The following is a 17,849-nucleotide window of genomic DNA, read 5'->3' as shown; positions in this document are numbered from 1 at the left end:
TGAACATATACTATATAAATGGGATGAAAAATTGGTACAACGTTGGTATTCACCGGTATTGCATCATCTGCTCAACATTTGGAAGAAGATTCATGTAGAAAGGAATAAAACAAATTACCAACGACCAAAACTAATATTGACGCAAAATCAGCTAATCCCTTTTACAATAGATAACTTTTCCTTTAGAGAATGGGAGAGAAAAGGGATCAAAAGAATAGAAAATTGTTTTTCGGGAAATAAATTATTATCCTTTGAACAAATGAAGGATAAATATAATATAACTCACGATACAATGTTTGCATACTACCAGCTGAAAACCTACTTGAAGGACAAATTGGGAAACAGTCTGAGGTTACCAGAAGGAAGCAATTTTGAATATGTGATTACAGACACAATGATAATCAAAAGATTTGTAACAAACATGTATATCAAACTGCAAGAAAAGGAGAACGAGGAAACAAATGGTAAACCTAAACAAAAATGGGAACAAGATCTAAACATAAAGATAAAGAATCAAACATGGGAGAAGCTATGCTTCGGAACTAAGAGAAATACAATAAACACGAGGTTACGTATGATACAATATAACTGGATACACAGGCTATACATCACACCTCAAAAGTTAAATAAATGGGACCCAACAGTATCAGACAGATGTTTTCGCTGTAGAAAGGAAACGGGAACAACAATTCATGCAATTTGGACATGTGAGAAAATGAAAAAATTTTGGGAAGATCTAAACCAGATACTAAATAAAATCAGAAAAAGCAATATACCAAAAAACCCAGAGATCTTCCTCCTAAGTAATATAAGAAATAAAGAATTTGGACTCGATTTGGATGGAGCACAAAGAAGATTTGTTATGATAGCCCTAGCTGTAGCAAAAAAATGTATTATGTCAACCTAGAAATTAGAAGACAACTTGAGAATACAACAATGGTATATAGAAATGAATAAATGCATTCCATTATAAAAAATAACATATAATTTAAGAAATAACATTACAATATTCGAACAAATATGGGAGCCATACATGAAACACAATAGAGAAATCCTACCGTGGACTTCCACCATCTAAAATGACAGGAGAAGATAATGAAAAGAACTGACTCAGTAAAATTTCTTGTTTATTTTTAATAAGTGACAACATTGTTTAACGGGTTTAATGTATCTTTATAGATTGAACTTTAAATAAATGGGAAAGGGAGTGAGGGAGGGAGGGAAGGGAGGGGGGAAAAAGGGGGAGAAAACGACACAGTATATATTTAAGAAGAAAAATGTCTGTATGTATCTTGGTCAATATGGTTTATAGTGTGAAAAATAAAAAATTTTAAATAAAAGAAGATGGTCATAATCAAGCCTTTTGGCATCTTGAAGTTCCTGCTCATGCTTTTCGGTCTCAAGAACGTGTCACAGACGTCCAGCACCTTATGGACGCAGTTGGAAGGGATTTGGATTTCCTGTTCATGTACCTGGATGACATCCTCGTCGCCAGCAGGGATCACCAGGAACACGCCTCCCACCTGCACTAGCTGTACTCCCACCTCAGTGATTTCGGTCTCACCATCAACCCAGCTAAATGCCAGTTGAGATTAGAGGTCATCAATTTACTGGGCCACAGGATCACCAGGGATGGCCACGCCACTGCTGGCCAAAGTGGAAGCCATTCGCCAATTCGTCATGGTGAAAGACCTGCAGGAATTCGTGGGTATGGTCAATTTTTACAACCGCTTCATTCCAGCCACCACCAAGATCATGTGACCACACTTCGTTCTTATGGCCACAACAAAGAAAATCCTAGTATGGGATGACGAGGCCTCAGCAGCTTTTCAACAAAGCAAAAATGCCCTGGCCAATGCCACGTTACTGATGCACCTAAGGACGGATGTTCCCACCGCCCTCACTGTCGATGCATCTGCCACCACCATCGGCGGGGCACTCAGACAGCTTGTGGATGGTGACTGGAAACCCCTAGCTTTCTTCAGCTGCCACTTGAGGCCACGAGAACACAAATACAGCACTTTTAATAGGGAGATGCTGGCACTTTATCTCGCAGTTCGCCATTTCAGATACTTCCTGGGAGAGAGGCCATTCACAGTATTGACCAAACTTTAATGTTTGACTTTTCAAAGGTTTTGGAGCCCTGGTCAGTTGGCAGAAGCGCCACATGGCCTACATCTCCAAATTTACCACAGACGTCCAACACCTCTTTGGTAGAGATGACGTTGTGGCGGATCCCTCTCCAGGCCTGCATTACAAACGTTAGCACCAGGCCTGGACTACACAGAACTTGTGCAGGCACAGGAGGTGGATGCCGAGACTCGCGCTGTCCACACCGCCGTCACTGGCTTTCATCCCCAGGATGTTCAACTGGTGCAGAACGAGACGTCACTACTCTGCGATGTGTCCATGGGGAAACCCCGTCTGGTAATCCACGCTCCGTGGAGGTGCAGGGCCTTCGACAACCCATGGCCTCCATCAAGACAACAGTCCGCATGGTCGCCTCTTGTTTTGTATGACACGGCCTACTCAAGCAGGTTACCAAGTGGACAAGAATATGGGCACACTGCCAGACCGCCAAGATCCACAAGCACACTAAAGACCCCATCCAGCAGTTCGAGACACCAAGCCACAGGTTTGAACATGTACATGTTGATATCATGGGGCCCCTACCAGTCTCCAGGGGCTACCGCTACCTCATCACCATTATCAACGTTTACCAGATGGCCGTAGGCAGCCCCCATCAGCGAGATCACAGCAAACACCTGTGCCAGAGCTCTGCTGTCCACATGGATATCCTGTTTTGGAATCCCTGCACATTTGACCATGGACTGAGGTGCACAGTTCTCTTCCACCCTATGGACAGAATTGGCCCGCCTACTCAGCACAAAACTGCACCACATGACAGCCTACCACCCCCAATCCAACGGCCTGGCCGAACGCTTTCACAGGTACCTCAAATCAGCCCTCATGGCCAGGTTGACGACCCCAAACTCGGTGGATGAGCTACCCTGGGTCCTCCTCAGGATCCATACGGCTCTGAAAGAGGACCTTCAGGCATCATCAGCCAAGATAGTGTATGACTCCCCCCTTACACTTCCAGGCAAATTCCTGCTGGCAACAAGTGAACAGAAACCCAAAGGCACTGCAGTGTTCCAACGGCTCAGCAACAAGTTAGGTAACTCCCATCTATGTTGAGCTGACAGTCTCTCACTGTGCCTCGCCCTGGTTTACTGACATTGGACGTGTATTATCTCTATCACTTAAGACACTCCACTTGGGTATAACTGTGTATGCACCCATTGTTTTTCATTATTGTACCACTAGTTTCTGCGAATAAAAGCCATGATTACTGCTTGACTACGCCACTTTCATCTACTTCAGTAACCTCGCACCAAGCCCACCATCCCACCACAAAGAGCCCCTCCTCTGTACCCAAAGATTTAAAATACTGAATTTGTGTTATCCACAGGGTTACCCACCTCTCACCCCTACAAAGACCTTATGAGCGACCTTACAAGGTAATCCACAACAACGGCTCAACATTCACTTTGGACATTGGAGTTAGGGAGGAACTTTTCACCATTGACCGTTTGAAACCAACCCACCTGAACTTAAGCCAGCTGGTTTCACCCCAGCTAAGTGAATCTGGCCACATTTTCAGCCGACTATCTCTTTTTAACAAAACCTGTCTGATGCATATTTATTAATTTAGGTAACAATTTAGTCATTCTATTTGCCAAAATTTTTTAAACAATCTTATAATCTACATTTAATAATGAAATAAGTCTATAAGATAAAGACTTTAAAAGGTGCCCCCTGCAACACAAGGGCAAACTGCACTGTCGGAGAGCCGCACAATCCCTAGCTCCTCCTTCGCTAGACTGAGCTTTTCAAGAGGAAGTCGGTGTGCCTTGGCACAGAGCTGGGACCCCCCCCCCTCCCACCACTCCCCGGTCAGAATGTGGTGCCTTACCTCATGCTTTAGCTTGGCTGCAGAGAACGGTGGTGCCAATATTGGGGGAAACTCTGCCAGGATATGGGCAAATATGTTATCTGAATGTGCTATAGAGTCGAGGGGGGGACGTGGATAGTTTGGCTTCCCCCCAGAAGCAGAGTCTGAAAAGTTCTGGCATGCACCGAGCGCCATCCCTTGAGATCCACAAACAGGCAGTGGGCACAAGCAGGAGCGGTTGTGCCGCTGCTGCGAGGGTAAAGGTCCATGTAAACTGGTTATTGCCGTTGTGGGTGTTGAGGCCTGTGTGGGGCAGGACGCTTATCACAGTGCTGGTGTCAACCAGGAAACACCTGCTCAACAAGGAGTCCCAAACTTCGAGGAGGTTATCACGTGGACCAACTGCTGCAGCCATCAACAACTGTTAGCCAAGGCATTTCCCAGAAACTCAAAGGGAGGGCGGCATCGATGGGCCTTCGTACCTCATCACTGATGATACTAGCAGAACTGTCTCTCCGCTGGTCTTAGACTCACAGGCGGCTATTCGTGGTGCTTGTATAAGTGGTCTATGATGGCACTGGTATCTTTCTTTGCTCTCCAGAGAATGTCTGCCCGGGCGGACCCTCCAGGAGGGGTCACTGAAGTCCTCGTCCGTGAGCAAGAGTCTGATATCCTCAGACAGCCTGCTCCCAAAAGATCTGCTCAAAGAGCAGGCAAGGCTTGTGGCCCTCAGTCAAAGCGAGCATCTTCCTCATTCGGGCAGTCAGTGACCTATTCCCCAATCCATTCATATGCAGTAATGTTCATGGTGGGAGAACCCGAAAGTGCAAGTTAACAGCTCTTTGAGGGCCACACATTTACCTTGCTCCAGAGGCTGCCGTAGGAAGTCTACGACCCTTGCTGCTGTGTCTTGATCAAGTGCACTTACGACGTAGAAGTAGTGGAGTCATTGGCAGCGATGTGTCAAAGCTGGAACTGAGCTTCGCCCTGCTTGAAGCACACACGTGGCTGCGACACCCAAAACGTTGGAAGTCTGAGAGAGACCGCGTGGATGGTCATTGGCTCCTCTTGATCCGTCATCTTCGGGTCCAACTGACAGTTAGACCTGTTGGGGTCACCAATGTAGCATTTGCTCTATGTGGGTATGGAGAAGAATGACACACACACCAAAGCCTTGAAGTTGAGACTGGTTTATTGCACTGGCCGCCATATTTATATGGGCCCTGGGCCCCAACGTCAGGGCCACAGTGTCATCGGAGCAACATCCTGGGATTGGCCGACATTCCCGGCACAGTTCCCCATCTTTCCGCTGTGCGGGAAGTCACCTGGGATGATGGCTGGTGTCACCCCAAGGTCACCATGTTTGTTGGCCATTTTGTGGGCCAGTCCATGTCTCTGTGCGCGGGCTCGACAATAGTTGCTTTACAAACAGATCATACAAAGTACAAGTCACAATGACACAGTACCATTAGAGAGAGAGAGCATTTGGTAAGAACAAAGGCATCAATAATTTCACTATTTTGCCATTCAATCAGGAGTCTGATAACGGTGGAAAAGAAATAATCCTTGAAACCGATAATGCATAATCTCACACTTGAGAATCTTCTTCCTGACAGGAAGAGACAGGAGCATGGCCTGGAGTAGAGGAGTATTTTAATATGTTGGCTGCTTTTATCATAGCAGCAGGAGAAGTAGATGGTGTCAACTGGGGGATTTGTGAATGGTCTGAGCCACATTCACAACCCTCTGCATTTTCTCCAAGTTCAAGTTAATTCATCATCCGACTGCACAAGTACAACATGGCAAAATACTGTTCTCCGGTCCTCAGTACAAAACATGCAAACACACAACCAGACCTAGCACACATACAGACAAACAATATATATGCAGGACAAATATACATATATAAAAATAAAATATTTTGTAATAAATAAGTCTCAGATGGTTAGTGTGAGCAGTTCATTTGGCCATTGCACATTCTCACTGCCGGTGGGAAGAAGCTGTTTCTCAACCTGGTGGTACTGGCTCTGATACTCCTGGACCTCTTTCCCAATGGGAGGAGCTGAAAAATGCCGTGTGTGGGCAGAGAAGATCCAATCTCACACAGTGAACTACCCTGAATGGTGCACTTATAGAAATTATTAAGGAAAGCAAGTAACATGCCAAATTTCCTCTGAGGAAGTAGAAATGCTTGGGTTCAAAGGTCAGATGTTTGTAAACTGAGGACAGCCTGTAAACAAAGGGCAGCCTGGGCAATACTGTCTAGACGTAGGTAAGCAAGTACAGTGAAACCCTGATTTTATGCATCCGAACTTAACACAAATTGGATCTAACCTGATGAGTCATTGGCAGGAGCGGGGACCTCGGGAAAAACGCAAGTACTGTGAAACCCTGATTTAGCACAACCCCACTTCTTTTTTCTATGAGATTTTATGGACCCCAACGATCGCATGATAACAGTGTTTCACTGTATTTCCTTTAAGAAAGGCCTTGTGCCTTGCTGACACCCAACATCTAGGGATGTATACAACTCCTTCGTGACAAGGCTGCACACCACCTGTTTCTTGGTGTTATACCTAGAAATGGGTGGGAAGGCAGATTTGACTAAATGGTTTATGATAGAAAAACATCTGATGAAAATTGAGAACAGCCAACCAAAGTGCACCCCACATTTCTTGTCTGCACTTTCTCTGCGCTACTCCCCTTCTTTTAACCATGTCTCTGAATGTAACAATGTGATATTCCCAAGATACTGAATAAAGCAGATTCTGGAAAATGAAGCTAAACACAATTTGCTGGAGACACTCAGCAAGTTAAGCAGCATGGGCAATTTTGTAGGTGGAGCCACTGGCATCACTGGGTGGGGGGGGGGGGTGGGGGGGGGGGAAGGTGTGTGCAGACCGCAATAATTTTGATGTAGTTCTTCAATGTTTTTATTTCGAATTCTATTGTTTTCTTACAGAATTTTCACTTTAACCACATGAAACTATGTAAAAGTAAATATTTAGATGTAATTTTTATTTTGCTAGTTGCTTATTTCACTACCACTACCATTACATTCAATAATGGATGGGAATTACGATTTACGAATAATATTAGTACAAAAAGCCTTACTCAGGATTCTGTATGGTCTGGTATGGAAGGAGGTCCATGGGGGTGGAGGGGTGGGGGTCACATCAAGAGTTACAGCACTGGGTGACTCCAACCCTAGTGGAACCCTACATCAAGACTGGGAATGCCAAGAGAAGGTGGTGAAGGATGGAAGGAGCAGCACCAGATCCCATGAACATCCCAAAAAACAAGGATATTCGACTTATTCTGTTAAAAGTGCAACCACTTCAGCTGTATGTGACTGCACTTTTGACCATATTTTGACCCTTAATCTCACCGAGTCTGTCAACCACTATTCACCTATGCTTGCCAATCCTGCAATTAACTCTTTTTTTTAAAAATTTCCCCTGATTCCCTTTAATTCACCCCAGATTCTGCTACTCAATTTAGAGCAGCCAATTCACTTGCTTGTTCCTTTCCCTTTTTTTATTGCCTGGGTATGGACAAGATATGCAACTTGTGTCCAGTCCCCTTCAGGCCCAATAATCAGTCGAAGCAGAATCCTGAATTGCCCGTACCCAGTTCAGCAAGTGATCCAGACTTGCCCTTCAGTGGCGTGGGTTGGCAACATTCAATTAAATGCCCCTTCACTTTGGATGCGAGAAGACTCTGGCTGAACCATCAGAAGACAACCTAACTACTCATTAAATGTTAAGTTCCAACTTCAAGAAAGTTAAAGAAAAAAAAATGCAAATAATCCATTAAAAATCAACTCTGGGTTAATCCTAGAACATAGAGCCAGATAACTGAAATTAGTTTAATTTATAATCTCATGTCAAATTGGGTTTTGATCATTAATTCATCTGGCACTGAATATTGAATGCAAAGGTATAAAATCTGGAAACACTCAGAATGAACATAGAACACGACAGCGCAGTCAAAAGGCACCCTCGGCCACTTTAGTCAGGACTGAACTATTATTCTGTCAAGTCCTGCTGCCCTGCACCCAGTTCACATTTCTCCATACCCCTTCCATCCATGCACCATCCAAATATTTCATCAATGTTAAAATTGAGCTTTCATTTACCACTTCAGCAGGATACTTGAGCCACACTCACAAGTATGAAGGATGTTCCTGTGTTGTTACCTTTCTTTACACTAGATCGGTCAATGATGGGGAGGACTGGAAGAGGAGATTGGTGTAGGAATTCTCACAAGAAGGATAGATTTTTGGGCCATATGTGCAATTTTGAGGCTGCCTGTCCATTGTATGTAACAACATACCACACTAGGGGGTGCTATCTTCCTGAAACAAATTTTCCCTAAACAACTCTTTTGGGAATGGCAATACAGTGTGACCTTTAAAAAGGACGCAATGAACATCTAAGTGAACATAAATTATGCAAATGGAAAAGATATGCCATGAAGCTCGGTGATTTTTCCTTGGAGCTGCTGATTTGCTTAGGGAGATTATCTTCCCAACAGCAATTGGATTGAGGGAAACTGCTAGGCAGGTATACAGAACAGCCCCCCACCCACTGTCATTACATCCCCATTCAAGAGCCGCTGTGCTCTCTACATTTACTGAGTGTTATGATGCTCTTTGGGCCCTGTATAGCCCGATGATAACCTGTGCTCCTTGCACAGTGCCTTATGTCTGTGGATGAGTGTACTTGTGCCTCTGGCATAAACTCTATTTTGCAGAAAAATTTGAAAACATTTGAATTAAATTCCCTCTTTTTGAAATGTTAAAAACATGGAACACAACAGCACAATATTGGTTCTTCAGCCCAAACCCTGTGGCGGTCCATATAAATGTACCCCCCTCGCCCCCAAAAAAAAAACAAACCCTCCCTACCTTCTAACCCTCTATTTTTCTTTCATCCATATGCCTGTCTAAAAGTCTCCTGAGTCTCCTAAGAGCCCCTATTTTACCAGCCTCCACCACCACACCACCATCCATAGCAAGGCAATCTAGTCACTCACAACTTTCTGTGTAAAAACACTTACCCCTGATGCCTCCCCTAAAGTTTTCTCTTCCATTCACTTTGTACAGATGCTATATCCCAGCAACCTGGAGGGAACTCTGGATTTAGATCCCAAGGTCCCTCTGTTCTTTCCCACTGTTTAGTACCCTACCATTAACCAGGTATTCTGACTGCTCTTGTAAATATTGTGTCCAGTTCTGGTCACTTCATTATAGGGTGGGAATATAGGATATAGACAGGATGCAGAGTTGGGCAGGAGAGAAAACAGGAGGAGGAGGGAGAGCTCTGTGAATGGAGGGGAAAGGGGTGGGGAGGTGGAAGAAAGGAGACAGAGGGAGGACGGGGAGGGAGCAGAAACCGGAGAAGTCAATACTAATGCTGTTCGGTTGGGGAGTTCCCAGATGGAATGTCAGTTTGTTGTTCTCCTAATTTACCAGTAACCACACCCCATTCTCCATCCCTACCCGTCTGTCTCCTTTCCTCCAGCTCTTCACCCCTTTTTCCTCCATTCACAGAGCTATACCCCCTCCTCATTTTCTGTTTTGTCTTCCCTCCCTATTCCCTCTTGCCTGTGGACTTCTGTCCTTCCTCTGCCATTTTTTTTCAGGCACCTGCCTCCATTTTGCTTATACCTTGATGAAGGGTTCCAGTCGGAATCATTGGTTAATTATCTTTATCTTTGGTAAATAAAGCACGCCATTTGACCTGTAGAGTTTCTGCACCTTATGGATAATTACTTATTACGATCACAGGACACGTCAGCCCAGCTGAGTGCCTGGCCTGTGCTTCACGTAGCTTCCAGAATGCTTCGCACATGCTGAACCACCACACCCACGCAATGAATCACCAACTAGAAGAGCTCAAGACCTGGATTTTGGACCTCGAGCAGCAGTTCGTGCCATTGTGATGCATCCAAGAACCTGAGTGTCAGGTGGACAGCATTCTTTAGGAGACAGGGTGAGAATGGGAGACCACCCCCAATCTGATCCAGATGATGGCAGCAGATAGTGCTCTAACAAGCATCCTCCACTCTCTAACAAGCATCCTCCACTCTCTAACAAGCATCCTCCACTCTCTAACAAGCATCCTCCACTCTCTAACAAGCATCCTCCACTCTCTAACAAGCATCCTCCACTCTCTAACAAGCATCCTCCACTCTCTAACAAGCATCCTCCACTCTCTAACAAGCATCCTCCACTCTCTAACAAGCATCCTCCACTCTCTAACAAGCATCCTCCACTCTCTAACAAGCATCCTCCACTCTCTAACAAGCATCCTCCACTCTCTAACAAGCATCCTCCACTCTCTAACAAGCATCCTCCACTCTCTAACAAGCATCCTCCACTCTCTAACAAGCATCCTCCACTCTCTAACAAGCATCCTCCACTCTCTAACAAGCATCCTCCACTCTCTAACAAGCATCCTCCACTCTCTAACAAGCATCCTCCACTCTCTAACAAGCATCCTCCACTCTCTAACAAGCATCCTCCACTCTCTAACAAGCATCCTCCACTCTCTAACAAGCATCCTCCACTCTCTAACAAGCATCCTCCACTCTCTAACAAGCATCCTCCACTCTCTAACAAGCATCCTCCACTCTCTAACAAGCATCCTCCACTCAGCACAGAAGAATATTCAACATCTCTGTAAAATGAGGCAGATGTGGAACTCAGCAGCTCCAAGATAAGTTTATAACTGCCTGGTCTTAAATCCAGTGTCCACGATTAAGGAGGTTGTTGATGATACCAAACAAATATAGTCGTCGATGGAGAAGTTGCAGGTTCTAGGCTGAAGGATATCAATGGACTGATCAGGTGGACACAAGAATGGAAAACAAAATTCAGTCCAGAGTTCCTTCATTTGGGGAGAGCAGAGGAAAAGAAATGTGGGATAAATAACAGGATGGTAAGCTCAAACACCACAGAATAAGCTTGGATTTGATATCCATAGGTCCATGAAGATGGTGGAACAAATAACTGGTGGTTTGAATATTTGCTATTAAAACATAAAATGTAACAGAGTAGCTACAGTAGAATCAAGGCCGCTGAAGACTTTGGGCACTTTTGGTCACCACATTTCACATTCCTTCTGCTCAATGTAAAACCAGAGTTTTTCGATACTTCAGTAGTTACTATTTTTCAAATAATTAACTTTATTTTAAAAAAGTCATCTGTGGACAGTAGGATGGGACTGTGCTTGAGAACTAAAAATTAATACAGGGGTCCTCACATAGAGACTTTGTCAAGTCTTGATCATAAGATGGTTAAAAGCTACTGAAATCACAATTGACTTGCTTCAGAATCACTCGAGCAAACAATGTGAGTCAGGCAGCATCCATGGGTAGAAATGGCCAGTCAACGTTTTGGGTTGGAGGTCTTGATTTAAACCAAAGAATGAAGGGCTGATGTCAAGTATGTCAGGGGGAGCAAAATAATAAGAAAAAAAAACAAGGGAAAAGAAGCTGGGAAGGGGCAAAGAGATGACAATTTATTGGACAGAACCCACCCTCCCCCACCTTCTGCTTTGGCCTCAGCTCCATTTTCCTGCCTCCGCCCCCCCCACCCCCGCCAAACCACCATCCCAGAGCCTTATCTCCACAATTATCCTGGTCTACATTCAATGCTTCAACCTCCAAACAGTCATGGGTTAAACTTGAAGTTTGCACATGCTGGAGAACTGGAACAAGACACAGAAATGCTGGAAGAACTCAGCAGGTCATCCAATATCTATGGAAAGCAACAGGCAATTGACGTTTTGGGCACGCGCTCTTCATCAGGGATGCTCAAGATCGGGCAAACATCCAGAGATTAATAACCCTCCAAGAAATGTACTCTTTGTTTCCATATTAAATGGGTGACCCATTTTTCTGAGGTGACTTTCCTCCTTCCATTGTCAGATTCTCCCACTTACGGGAATGATCCCTTCAGAATCTACCCTGTCAAAATCCCTCAGAATCTCTACACTTGCTATATTAAAGTCATAGATTCGCATTGTTGTACAACACAGAGCAAACTCCTCAGTGCATCTATTGAAGTACTGAATTGTAGATTGTCAATTGTAACACGATTCAGTGCAAATCTTTGTGCGCTATCCAGGCAGGTCAACCTATACATTGTACAACAGATGGTGCAACAATGAAAACAATAGTGCAAGGTAAGATGATAAAAGAAAAAAAAAGTTTGGTAAAACCCCACCGTTTCCATGACAAGGCCACTTCTCTGAAGGTTCTTCAAAAATCTCTTTCTCCATCTCCTGATTTGCTGCATGTGTTGTGTTAATTTTGACTCCGGGGTCTTTTCACTGCTGCTGCTCATAATTTCAGCTCCATGCTTGGCGTGCAGCTTCGATGGCTCCTCTTCCCAAACCAGGACAAAATCTGAATACAACATAGCTGAAGATTATTAAAATTTCTGTTTTCTGTGACGGTTCGGAATCCATCACCCAATCTTTGAAAGTAAACAGTCAAAGGTATGTTTGGCTACTGTACAATCGTTAGGAGCCAATACAAACATACAGGTTCTCCCTCCAAAGTATTAAAAGTGAAATATTTTTGGGTTGGTCACTGCAGCTCACCTCAAAATTGACAGCATTTGACAGACACTCTAAATATCACGAAGCCCAGAGTCTATAAAATACGATTGTGACACGTGGGACATTCATCAGGCAGCACAATGCTATTACACAGCAGCAGTGACAGGGTTCGAATCTGCCGCTGTCTGTGAGGAGTTAGTACTTTCTCCCTGTGTCCTGTGTGTTTTCTCTGGATGCTCTGGTTTCCTCCCACCCTCCAAAAACACACAAGGTTGGTAAGTTAAATTGGGTGGCACAGATTTCATGGGCCAGAAGGGCCTTTTTCTGTGCTGCATTGTCAAATCAAATAAAATGATCTGAGATTTCAATTTAGAATGTGGTTAGCACAACGCTGAATCAGCGTCAGCGACCAGGGTTCGAGCCCCGCACTGTCTGTAAGGAGTTCTCCCTGTATCTGCGCAGGTTTTCCACGGGGCTCCAGCTTCCTTTCACCCTTCAAATCATACTGGGGGGGGGGGGGAGGAATCTAAGTTAATTGGGGGAAAAATTGGGTGGCATGGACTTGTGGGCCGAAATGGCTGAGTGTCTAAATAAATAAAAACAGATAAGAATCATTCTTGCTGCAAAATGGTGTGCCACATCTGGGAATGTTTGATGGACAAACTACATCTACCAAAGTAAAAATACTAAATGCACAATGAAACAACATGGAATAAGTCAAGCTTGTATTTTATTCTTTAACACTGCACGAGAACCAGCACCTCAAGGACATTTGCAACAAAGTCAACATTATAAAGATGGAAATGCATAACTCACCAACTCTGGTTTTGCCATCCGAGAAAAAGTTTTTCTTTTCTTCTTCTTGTGGAATTAATGTTATTTCTTTATTTTCAGTATTAATCTGCATGCAAGTTATATAAAGATAAGTTCAGTATTACCTGTGCAATACCTCATTGAGGACAAGAGAACGCCTTAGTCACAGTCCACTACCCCTTGATAGACTGCAGAGATAACAGGAGCAAAACCCAATCTGCTGGAGTGTTTCAAGTCGGAATCCTTCATCAAGACTGAGAATGCAGAGGGGAGATAGTCAGTAAAATGAGGATAGGGTGCGAGTGGTTGGGGAATCAGGGAGGGGAAAAGGATGATGGACAGACAGGGAGGCAGATTGGCAAGTGCCAGCCAATGGGAGAGAGAGAGAGATGTAATAGATAAAACAGGGTGTTTGATGGAGGAAGGTTAGTCACACCACTGTGGCGTAGGAGTGATAAGTACCAAAGGATATCAATGATGGAATTTGGTAGGTAGAGAAGGTGATAATGGAAGCTATTGGGGGAAGACTTGGACAAATAGAACACAAAGCATGGGAGGTTATGATGGTATGGAGAATCCTGTAGGTGAAATGTGTAGAAGGAAAGATGGTTAAAAACATCATTTGCATTTATTAGTCCATATCTTCTTCAAGCACTTACATCTGCATGATAAATGAGAGCATCTTCTACTCTTAACACTTCTAGCAATCATTTGCGAAGCCCCACTGCCAACATTAGCACTTGATGATAAATACTATAAGAAGTTACAGTCCAAGCACCAATCCCTGCTAGTGTCAAATCTCGTAGTTGATGAGGATGTATTTGGCAGTATTTTCTGTACAGGCCTTTCCCAGGCAGTTTTCAATGAAATTACCAGAAATGCACTTTCGGGAGTAACAAGGCAAGGACAAAACAGTCAATAGTGAGGTCCGAGGGAGTATTGAAGAATAGAGTCATTATTAAATTTTAAAAAGTTTTTGGAGGGTTGGAGGAAACCGGAGCATCCGGGGAAACCCTAATGGGTCATGAGGAGAGCAAACAAGCTCCTGAGAAAAAGCGGTGTATTCAGATGTAGGTTGCCAGCACAGTAATAATGTGCTAAATCCAACAATTACTGAAGGTGAAAGCATAGTTAGATAAGATGATGGACAAAGCACATGGGATGCTTCAGATAGATAGGAAACTACTGGAATCTGGAGCAATAATCAATCAATAATAATAATCAGCAGGTTGAGTGGCATCAATGGAAGAAAAAGGACGTTTTTGGCCAGAAACCCTCATTAAGAGATACTTGTCTCTATTGGAATACAAGGGAGGCAAGTGGTGGTGTAATTTTACAAAACATCAGTTCGGCCACAGTTGGACTGCACTTTGTGTAAATCCAGTCACTGCACTATGGGAAGAATGAGAAAGCACTGGAGAGAGTACAGAAGAGAATTACCTGGATACTTTCTGGGATGCAGCATTTCAGTTACAAGGAGAGATGGATGGGCTGGGGTTTCATGCCAGCCATCAGATATCCATCAGTCCTGCTCATCTCAACACTTCTTAAACATTGTGTGTGTACCTGCCTCCAAGACCCACTCAGGAAGCATGTTCCAGATTCCAACCAGCCTTTGAGTGAAACAATGCTTCCTCAGATCTCCTCAAAACCGCTTACCTCTGAAGTAAAATGGAGCCAATGTTTTGGACCGGGGCCCTTCTTCGGGCACAGGGAGGTAAAAAAGGAAGAAACATTCTTTGAAACTGTTGGTGTGGAATCTAAATTCTTAAACTTTCTCCCTGAGTGGAGGAGGGAGCAAAGCGTGTGACTGGGATGGGATGGGTCATTTAGTATGCTGTCTGCCTTTCCAGGACAGCAGGAAGTGTAGATGGAGTTGATGGAGGGAATGGTAATGGGGTAAGCTGAAAAATAAACCTATGCTCTGAAGTTTTAGACTCTTCTGGCATGAGGTAGTTTCTTACCGTTCTCCCTCTCCTTGCCTCTCATAATTGTGTATTCCCTACATCAGTTCAGCCCTCAGCCTCCTCCAAGGAAAACAAATCCAGCCTATCCAACCCAATGACCTATGGTGGAAGTCCTCCCATGAGAAGACTCATCATTGGTGAGCAAGAGGTTGACCAGAAAGTGCTCTCAGTGTGCAATGGCCATACAAGCCAACCTTCAATTGGTGAAGAACAAATATAAAACAAGGAAAAGGTTTGAGGCAAAGAAATTCTAAATCAGATTATCTGAATGTGGATAATTAGGTGCGAAATAAAAAATATTGCCCACCTCGTCCAAATCAACAAGGATTTCATCCTCTGATTCATCCTCTTCATCATCCTCATCCAAACTGCCATAGTTCTCAACCTTCAAATCACTGGGTGTGAGGAGATTAATAGTATCACCCTCCTTGTTGCCTTTGTGTTTCAACATGGTGTTGCAGGATCAAGTCAACTTAAAAAATCATACCTGCTGATGACTTTGTAGGAGAAAAAATAAAATTCCATTTTAAAGAGCATGTTCGATAGTCTTTGGATTATTTTCCTCTGTTCTTAATTGCATTCACATGGAGACATACAAATTTAAAAATAGGTGTTCTCAAAGATAAATTTAGGAATATTGACACACACCAACATTACTGTATCACTATACATATTATCACATCTGCAAATTAGGCAATTATATACACATTTAAATATTGTTATCACTTAAACATACAAAAAAATAAACTTCACATTCACCTATCTGCTGCAGATGATATTCTGAACAAGGATATAGTTCTGAATTTCATTTCTCAGAATAGCCTTATCTTTAACTTTTGCATTTTCTCATCAAGCAAATAAATATCCTTCTGGCAGCTCAAGTTTAATTATTTTTGTTAATGAAGTAATATAATTGTGATGGAACTACTAGTGTACATTCGGCTCCGAATCATGGGTCCTCTACCGGCACCACCTACGGCTCCTAGAATGCTTCCACCAGCGTTGTCTCCGCTCCATCCTCAACATCCATTGGAGCGCTTACACCCCTAACGTCGAAGTACTCGAGATGGCAGAGGTCGACAGCATTGAGTCCACGCTGCTGAAGATCCAGCTGCGCTGGATGGGTCACGTCTCCAGAATGGAGGACCATCGCCTTCCCAAGATCGTATTATATGGCGAGCTCTCCACTGGCCACCGTGACAGAGGTGCACCAAAGAAAAGGTACAAGGACTGCCTAAAGAAATCTCTTGGTGCCTGCCACATTGACCACCGCCAGTGGGCTGATAACGCCTCAAACCGTGCATCTTGGCGCCTCACAGTTTGGCGGGCAGCAACCTCCTTTGAAGAAGACCGCAGAGCCCACCTCACTGACAAAAGGCAAAGGAGGAAAAACCCAACACCCAACCCCAACCAACCAATTTTCCCTTGCAACCGCTGCAATCGTGTCTGCCTGTCCCGCATCGGACTTGTCAGCCACAAACGAGCCTGCAGCTGACGTGGACTTTTTACCCCCTCCATAAATCTTCGTCCGCGAAGCCAAGCCAAAGAAACTAGTGTACATATTTGTCATATCTAAGTAACATGTCCTTTCCGAGTTGACCCTGCTCTCACTGGCTGGCTCATGACTCTTCCCCTTTCTTCCCCATAAAGGCTGTCATCCCTTTAAGGCCCAGACAATAGGTGTGGCTTAGCTCTCAGCCAATCGCTGTAAGCGCAGTCTAGATACAGTAACTATATACACTATGTACATTGGTGATAGATCTGTACGATCACAGTGATCATATCCATTTCCTTCCCAGGATTTATTGAACTCTGTCATTATGCAGATAACATGTGAAACACAGGTTGAGAGGGACCAGCATGTTACTTCACTGTCGATAGTTTCAGCATTTTAGTTGTCAGGAGCCTGTGAACCCACCCAATGGACAAAGATGCAAAGACAACAAGGAAGGGAAAGAATAATTGGATCCCAAGCAGTAGAGGTGGAGAAGTGAGCCCTGAAAATTCCATAAACTCTTCAAGCCCTGAATATCCAAAACAAAACTTAAAATTGACAAGACTTTTAGTCCCTGTTTATTTCCACTCTGCTTAGAACAATTAGCAATTTGTTGGGTGTTCACATTTATTCAATGTTTATTTAGCCAAGCATTCTAACAAGAGGCTTGGGCTGTGAGCAAACACAAGTCAGGAGAATTTCACTGGCTCACATCCATTTATTCAGCACTCTGGAGCTATGACATCAGGCAAACATGCATCACTGAAATCACATACAGAGATCAAGTTTCACGTGGGAGAACCTGCAGGGCTTGAGGCATGGGTGGAACAGAAAACCCATCACCAGGAACTGATTCCGTGTACAGGGAGCATTGTTTTTAAATACAATCGCTGACAAATCAACTCTGAAGAAACTGCAGAGAACTCTCAAGTCTGTGACACAAGATACATTCTTGAAAAGCTATTAGCAGGTCTCAGAACCAGTTGCAACTTTGTCTGGTTTCCAGTATTTTGTTGGGCAGTTTCTAACTGAGCATGGATTACTCTTCC

The 17,849-nt window shown here is 43.9% G+C and overlaps 1 protein-coding gene across 2 annotated transcripts in view; it reads right to left on the bottom strand.

Moving 5' to 3' along the window:
- The window catches only part of LOC138742271 (anoctamin-7-like), an 88,895-nt gene that overhangs the window by 64,235 nt on the left and 6,811 nt on the right, over window positions 1-17,849 (bottom strand). For both annotated transcript variants that reach the window (XM_069896417.1, XM_069896418.1), the window contains exons 2-4: window positions 15,613-15,802; window positions 13,342-13,426; window positions 12,189-12,370 (exon numbers count right to left, since the gene is read on the bottom strand). In XM_069896417.1, the coding sequence (XP_069752518.1) occupies window positions 12,189-12,370; window positions 13,342-13,426; window positions 15,613-15,756 (411 nt within the window). In that variant the 5' untranslated portion in view covers window positions 15,757-15,802. The remainder of the gene's footprint in view (window positions 1-12,188; window positions 12,371-13,341; window positions 13,427-15,612; window positions 15,803-17,849) is intronic.

Source organism: Narcine bancroftii, chromosome 9 (assembly GCF_036971445.1).
Source record: "Narcine bancroftii isolate sNarBan1 chromosome 9, sNarBan1.hap1, whole genome shotgun sequence".
In the NCBI taxonomy this organism is placed as follows: Eukaryota; Metazoa; Chordata; class Chondrichthyes; order Torpediniformes; family Narcinidae; genus Narcine; species Narcine bancroftii.
The sequence above is the reverse complement of the archived record's forward strand: the minus strand, read 5'-3'. Positions and strand labels throughout refer to the sequence as shown.